The 8376-nt window shown below is 39.9% G+C and overlaps 1 protein-coding gene across 1 annotated transcript in view; it reads right to left on the reverse strand.

Moving 5' to 3' along the window:
• LOC143018419 (uncharacterized) overlaps positions 1-5985 on the reverse strand; it is a 9172-nt gene extending 3187 nt beyond the window's left edge. The window contains exons 1-2 of the mRNA XM_076173777.1: positions 5888-5985; positions 4809-4922 (exon numbers count right to left, since the gene is read on the reverse strand). Coding sequence (XP_076029892.1) covers positions 4809-4922; positions 5888-5978 — 205 coding nt within the window. The 5' untranslated portion in view covers positions 5979-5985. The remainder of the gene's footprint in view (positions 1-4808; positions 4923-5887) is intronic.
• Between the last annotated feature and the right edge of the window lie 2391 nt (positions 5986-8376).

The raw sequence follows: 8376 nt of genomic DNA on the forward strand, positions 1-8376 counted from the left end.
TAGCTGACAAAAAGAAATGTATAATTATATTAGGAATGGAAGAGAAACATAACCCAGATAGAACCGCAAGAATCAAGGAGGAAAATGAAAGGGTAAGCAGTTTATTAAAATTAGTCCAGGAAGATGAACCAGAAATTATAAAGGAAATTGAGGAAAAATTCAGACTCGGAAAATATAGTACAGATAAGACCAGACCAATTAAGATTAAATTCAGGTCACAAACAACGGCAGAGAAAATTCTATCCAAGACAGGGAAACTAGCAACAAATGATCAATATAAAAAGGTATGGATAAAAAGAGAAATGAATAAGGAGGAAAGAGAGGCAGAAAAGCAGAAAAGAATTGAAGCTAAGGCAAAAAACGAGGAAAGAACGGAGTCAGAGAAAGAGAGATTCTATTGGAGAGTAGTGAACATGAAAATAAAGCAGTTCGACATACTAAAGAAAAACATAAGGGAAACAGAGAACACAATGGAAGTGGCAGAAAACTAAGAGTGTCTTACACAAATATAGATGGATTGATAACAGGATTGAATGAACTGAATGATTATTTGAAAGAAAAAGAACCGGACATAATGGGAATTGTAGAAACAAAATTAAAAGGCCCACTACCACCCAACAGTGTAGGACATGATACATACAATTATTGGATTAGAAACAGAGAGAAAAAACAAGGGGGTGGAGTTATGTTCCTGACAAAGAAGGATATAAACGTGAAAGGTGTCATATATGGAAAGAATACAGTAGAGATGATTATGATAGAAGTGGAAGACCGAGATAAGAAGAGCAGAAAATTTGTGATCAATTATGTGCCTCCGAAAACAGCCTCATGGGAGGAGAGTGAACATAAAAGTATGTTAGAGGACACAAAGATAGCATTAACTAAAATAATGGAAGACGGAGGAAGAATAGTTATGATGGGCGACTTTAATTGCAAAGAAATCTGCTGGGAAGAAATGACAGTAAAGAGTGGTGATGACTCATGGGGAAATGCTCTACTTGAGATGATTACTGACCATTCAATGACACAATGGATACAAGAGAACACTAGGTATAGAAATGAAGAAGAACCATCGAGGCTAGACTTAATAATTACATCTGAACCTAGAATAGTGGACAAGATTGAATATAAAACACCAATAGGTAAAAGTGACCACATATTGATTGAACTGGAACTTAATGAAGAAAAATATATGAAAAGAAATGAACAATATAGAAAAGGAAGAATGATGTATGAAAAAACAAACTTTGATAAAATAAGAGAATTCTTCCAACAAGAAAACTGGGAAGAAATATACAAAGAAGAAACATCAGTGGAAGAGAAATGGAATATTTTGACAAAAATTTACAAAGAAGGAGTGGAAAAGTATGTCCCAAGACAAAAACAAGAAAAAGAATATGTAAAATGCTGGTACAACAAAAGTTGTAGGGAGTTAAAAGACAAAAGAGACAAAGCCTGGACCGGATGGAAAAAAGACAGAAGACCTGAAAAATGGAAAATATATACTGGTTATAGAAATGAATATGTACAAAAGTGCAGAGAGGAAAAAAGAAAATATGAAAAAGATGTTATAGAAAAGTGTAAAGATCAACCAAAACTATTCTACAGATTTGTAAACAATAAACTGAAAAACAAACAAGACTTGGAGAAATTAAGACAAGGAGTTGAATACACAGAGGAAATAGAAATGGTGGAAATTATGAACAAACATTTTAAATCAGTGTTTACAAGGGAAAATATACAACCTGAAGAGATTGAGTGGAAGGAAAAAGTCCCCCCTATGGAAGAAATAGAAGTAACGAAGAATGAAATATTGACACACTTGGGTAATTTTGATGTCAGAAAATCGCATGGGCCAGATGAAATAGCAAACTGGATTCTGAAAGAATGTAGGAATGAACTGGCAGACAAAATACATAGCATAATAAGCAGTTCCTTAAAAGAAGGAAAAGTTCCAGAAGATTGGAAAAAAGCAAATATAGTACCTATATATAAAGGAGGAAATAAAGAAGAACCTACCAACTATAGACCAGTCTCTCTAACAAGTACAATAGCAAAAATATGTGAAAGAATTATCAAAAGTAGATGGGTAAAATACTTGGAAAAAAACAACGTACTAAATCCAAGGCAATTTGGATTCAGACAAGGACGATCATGCGTCACCAATTTAATATGTTTCTATTCAAGACTAATAGATATAATACAAGAAAGAGATGGATGGGCTGATTGTGCATTTCTAGACCTAAAAAAAGCTTTTGACAAAGTACCACATAAGAAGTTGCTTAAGAAATTAGAATATGAAGGAGGAATACAAGGTAAATTGCTAAATTGGATGGAAGACTTTTTGCAAGAAAGAAAAATGAGAGTAGTGATAAGAGATCAGCACTCAAAATGGAATGAAGTAATAAGCGGTGTCCCGCAGGGAACAGTTCTGGCCCCAATAATGTTTGCTATATATATTAATGATATGGATGAAGGAATTGAAAGCTATATGAGCTTCTTTGCAGATGATGCAAAATTACTGAAAAGAGTGAAAACTGAAGAGGATTGTGAATCACTACAGAGAGATCTAAATAAAGTACAAGAATGGAGTAGGAAGTGGGAGATGGAGTTCAATACAAAAAAGTGTAGTATAATGGAATTTGGAAAAAGCAAAAACAGAATAACAGGATCATATAATTTGGGAGAAGAAGGAATAAAAAGAGTAGAAAATGAGAGGGACCTGGGAGTCATTGTTATGAATAATATGTCACCTGAGAAACATATAAATAAGATTTTTGGAGAAACTTATAATTTAATAAGAACAATCAAAGTGGCATTTACATACCTGGATGAAGAAATGGTGAGGAAAATCCTAATCACCCTGATAAGACCAAGATTGGAATATGCAGCAACGATATGGTCACCAAGTACAAAAAAATGTATAAAAAAACTTGAAAGAATACAAAGAGCAATTACTAAACTGGCACCAACACTCTCAAAACTATCATATGAAGAGAGACTACAAAAACTTAAACTACAGACACTAGAGCAAAGAAGAGAGAGAGGAGATTTGATAGCTATTTACAGAATCATGAAAGGCATAGAAATTACTGATAGAGAGAATCTGATAAAATGGGATGACAGAAATACAAGAGGACACGGAAAGAAAATAAAAAAAGACAACTATAGAAGAGATTTGAAAAAGAACAGCTTTCCTCACAGAGCAATAGACAGTTGGAACAAGTTAGATGAGAAAGTGGTGTGTGCAAAAACAATACATGAATTTAAAAATAGTTTAGATAAAATGAGATATGAAGACGGGACCTCACGAGCATAGCTCCCCTTCCCGTAAAATACAACTAGGTACAACTAGGTAAATACACACACACACACACACACACGAACGATAGCTATTTCCCTCCCGGAAGAGAGCTCAGCGCTCGTATGACCGATCTATGGGTAATGCTATAACCTTACACCCCCCCCCAAACTCCCCACCCACGTGAGTTGGAGTAACGACTCGAAGGGCAGCGATACTGAAATTATTTCAGCCCTGGGCAGGATTCGAACCTGGACCGCCGTAGCGACAGTCGGGGACTCTACCAACCGCGCCACCGAGTTGTGTTTCGACGTGGGTGCGCGTACACAAGTTTATGTATAGTGAAGCTAATTAAGGAGGCTAAGATATATAGTACTTAACAACAATAACCAGCTGTTCTTTCCTTGGGGACAATATCAATATCGTACCGAAGAGGTGGTTGAAATTAGCAGAACAGAGGGACAATAGAAGTATAAAAATGAACAACATTCTTCTTCAGTGGCGTTTAGTTTCCAGTTGTAAAAAATACTCAATGATTCTGGTTCGTAAAGATGTCACTAAAGTACCTGAAAGATCGACTTCATAAAACTTATGCAATATGTTACCCGTACGGGGTGAGTACTGAGTTAATTGTGGTATTAATAATGAATTTGGACATGGAAGTGGGGATGAGGGATGAGGATTGAAATGGGGAATGAGACAGGTATGGGGAACTTGAAAGATGTAATACGATAACAGAATTACTCTAAGATAAACAGAAATGCTGCAGAAATGAAATTAAGTTCATGCTGAATTTGAAGACTGAATCATCTAAGTTGGTAAGGATTTAATTCTAAGGATAACAACATGGAATTCCATTCGGCTCCAGACTTTTGAGTTAAACGCGACGTTTTATAGATTCCTATTCTGATCCCAGACAAATTTATTTATTTGGTGAATAGTCCATGAACTAAAGAGGTCGCCATAAAAAAAAAAAAAAAATCCCAAACATTTATGACTCAAATACTGAAGATCTCAAATAAAAATAATGACAACGAATATTTGCACGGTTGACCAGAGACCAAAATTAAAATCTTCATACAAATCAGAATCTTTTTGACTCATCGAATCGATTTGTGAATTAGGTTATACGAACAGTTGGCTAGATACATATACACACACGTATACCCTATGTAGGTTCACATACGTACAGCCGTATGTGTACAACAATTGACTTAACCCATTCAACTCCGATGACAAGATGTCTTGTCATTTGGTCAAATAAAACAAAAAATCATAAAACACCAAAATGTTTGATCAAACACCAGAAAAATCTGACGTCAGTCCTCGCTTCGCTGCGAGCGAAGCGAGGATTGACGTCATATTTTTCTGGTGTTTGATCAAACATTTTGGTGTTTTATGATTTTTTGTTTTATTTGACCAAATGACAAGACATCTTGTCATCGGAGTTGAATGGGTTAAGGCAGAGATCTCGACCCGAGTTCGTGTAAGGAGCTCCTCCACGTACCGTCACAGTCACTCTCGTCCTCTTGTCCTGGACAGTTCGGGATGCCATCGCACAGGTAGTCGAGGGGCACGCAGGACCCGTCTGCGCACCGGAAGGCTCCTGGCTGACACTCGTCTGCAATAAGGTCCACCCCAAGTTAGTCTTTTCCTAACGATCCATCCCAGACTATCCTATACACTTAAATCAAATAACCTTGTCAGCCAAGCCCCTCCTCTCGCCCCTCCTCTCTGTTTGTGTTCTTACGTGTGATTGGCTGATGGGAGTAAGTCAAACTCTATCCCATCCCATGCTGTGCAGTAAAATGAATTAATTCTGACATCCAATCCACTCCTCTTGCTCTTCCTACCAATTCCTGGAATCACACGTAATTGGTAGGTGGGAGGAAGTCGAAATACTGGCTACCAATCACGTGGCAAGGAGGGCCGGCAGGGGCGGGGTTTAAGTGACAAGGTAGTCTTTCAAGACTACATCAACAAAACAGTACATTAGTAACACACATCTAACACTAACACCACTGCAGGGCTTCATTGCACTGAGGATGTCTAGTAGGAATTCGCAGTTCCTTTCTGGCTTGGTGAAAGTTGAAGCCAAAGCCATCGTCAAAGCAAAGGACCAGGCAGGAGGCCCTTCAGTAGCCTGAAGGAAGCCACAGTTTGGCAGTGAACGAGCCAACCCTCAATTCCGACCTCCCGAATTTGTTCCCGGACACTATACAACGATAGCGACCCAAAAATACCTTAATACACATATTGTGCCTAGCTAAATACTAATAAATTGATAGTATACAACTTTGCATCTTATAGCCATGTTTTCATACAAAGAGGTGTATCTACTATGATGGTAGTTACATCATGACAACGCATGACATTCATCAAATCTAATTCTAGTCACACCATACTATATGAGCATATGATGTAGCCTTTGGTCTTCGAATATGTTAAGAACATGGGGAATATCCTTCATAATCACTAAAATACGGGTGGGAATGACCACACCACACCCATGCTCACAAATAGGCACGCTGACAACAATCGACTCTAGAGCTACAACTCACCGACTGGGCGGGCACAGTCACTTACCGCAATGTTCTTCGTCGTCGCCACTGATACAATCCCACCAGCCGTCGCAGGCGAAGGTTTTATGAACGCAATTGCCTTCCATGCACGGCATGTAGTTGTCTGAGCAGTTCCTCCTCGATGGATTACCTGCAATCATATATGAAATCAAACTTTAGGTTGATCTCCAGCACAGTTATGTCTCAGTGTGTGACTACATCCTCTTGCAAATAGGAAGTCCACTTTTTTCATGAGTTCAGGTCAAGTCAGCCTACTCACACATCATATTCTGAACCGCGCACCATGATAATGAATGGGTTAAGATATGATATGATCGGTTTCTTAGTGCGTGTGCTGCTGTACTATTTAGCGCATGAACTTTGATGTGGTTTTTCTAAACCAGTGGTTCTTCACCTGCTGTCCAAGAACTCTTAGAAGGTCCGAGTTTCGTTAATGGGACCACGAACCAAAAAACAGTTGGATAGTAGATGCATTACGATTATATTCACAGGTGAAGTAGTCCACAGGAGGCTGATCAACAGCAAGCCATAAGTATGGGATAAATGGGCAAAACAGGCTGATAATACATGCTCTTTACACATGGCATCAGACCTCTATATATTAGTGCCGTAAAAGGGGACGACCTCTATTAAATCTAATTAAATCACCTGACCCCAACCAAAGAAGAAATGATACAGAATGCTACCGCCTAAAACTGTCGTATGTACTGTATGTCTTGGTGATTTGTTGTCATATTTCCTCTGATATTTACTGCATTTATGATGTGCTGTTGACGGCGGGAAAGTAGAAGTCATACTCACCTGGAAAAAATTGTGATCGTGGAAACTCACCTGGTCCACGACGATGACAGTGTCATAGCATCTGTTACGCACGTGGCATGACACTTGTTCTTGTCCCAGAACGTAGTGACGTATGGACAGTGGAGTCATCTTCGTTGACGATACGTTAGCGATAACGGATTGATGATGAATTACGTAAAGATAGGGTGAGAGCCAAACAGACGTGCAACGGGCGTCCAGTAGTAAGGTTGGTCATGGTACCAACCTTCCCACCTCCGTTCACACACATATACACGCACGCACACGCACACACACACACACACACACACACACACACACACACACACACACACACACACACACACACACACACACACACACACACACACACACACACACACACACACACACACACACACACACACACACACACACACACACACTTACACACACACACACACACACACACATACACGTACACGTACACGTATGTCCACAACCATCCTCCCTATAAACAAAAATAAGTTATCCTCATTGTGCACTCCAAACCTGTGCCTGAAACAATGACTTCACCACGAACTACAACAAAAACCTGGGCCCTTGCTTGCCAGAGAGGGGACAGGGGACATGCAGTGGGAACCAGAATAGTCACGTGGACAGGAAGTGTCATCATCCACTCCCTCTCCCCCTCCCAGATGCCCGAAGTGGCACGCACCTTCGTCACAATCTTCTTCGTCAGCTCCGGTAATCAGGCAGTCCTTGTTGCCGTTGCAAAATTGGAAGTCGCCGATACAGTTCCCTTCAGGGCAGCGGAAGTAGCCAGCACCACATTTGTCTGTAGAGGGAGGACACATTTTTTTTTTCTTCGTCCTGGAGCTTAATAGCTGTCGATTGCAATCTCAGCACGTGGTCAAAGACCGTGAAGTTCAATACCACATACATTTTTTAGATATAAACATTTACAATACCGATATCTACTCTCGCAGAAAAAGCACACAGACAATAGAGGATGTACTCCTAATTTCGAAATGGATCAATCAGACCCTTGTCCTTTAGATACTTTTACGAACTATCATACACTGCGTCAGGAGAACCCAGGAAGCGTGTAAATAAAGACCTGGTTTAGGTGTTACTCACGACATCCAATTTCATCGAAGTTGTCGGGGCACTCTGGATGACCGTCGCAAAGAAACCGATTGTGGAAGCACCAACCGTTGGTGCATGCAAAGTAGCCCTCCTCGCAGACGTCCTTGTGGTCGTGGCCGCCAAAACCCAGACCTGTGGAGGTACAACAACGGTCAGGGCGAACTTCGAGAAGTTTGGGAAAATGGGATGTTCCCACCGTAGATTACACGCGCAAGGCACCATATTATTTACAGTGGCCAAAGTAAACGAGTAGCTAACCAAATGGTTCACGAGTAGGTCAGCCAACAGCTGTAAGGTATTGAGCTGTCAAGGCGTATGAAATACTGCAAACACAGAGAACACTGATTATCTTGAAAAAAATCAGGACCTCAATTTTCTTCATATGAGAGTGAGGTTCCCGAGTAAGAGGAATCCATAAAAGTCGAGGACATCTCTCAGCTTAAGTAGATCACCTGAAGACAACGCATCTTAGATGGGCTGGCGCCCCTCAGGAGATCGATAGCCATAATAACCTGAACCAGACACAACCAGTTTTCTTATGCGCACCTCGTCCTTATGTATTGCTGT

This window comes from Oratosquilla oratoria, chromosome 34 (genome assembly GCF_046742065.1).
Source record: "Oratosquilla oratoria isolate Oo_2021 chromosome 34, ASM4674206v1, whole genome shotgun sequence".
Lineage (NCBI taxonomy): Eukaryota > Metazoa > Arthropoda > Malacostraca > Stomatopoda > Squillidae > Oratosquilla > Oratosquilla oratoria.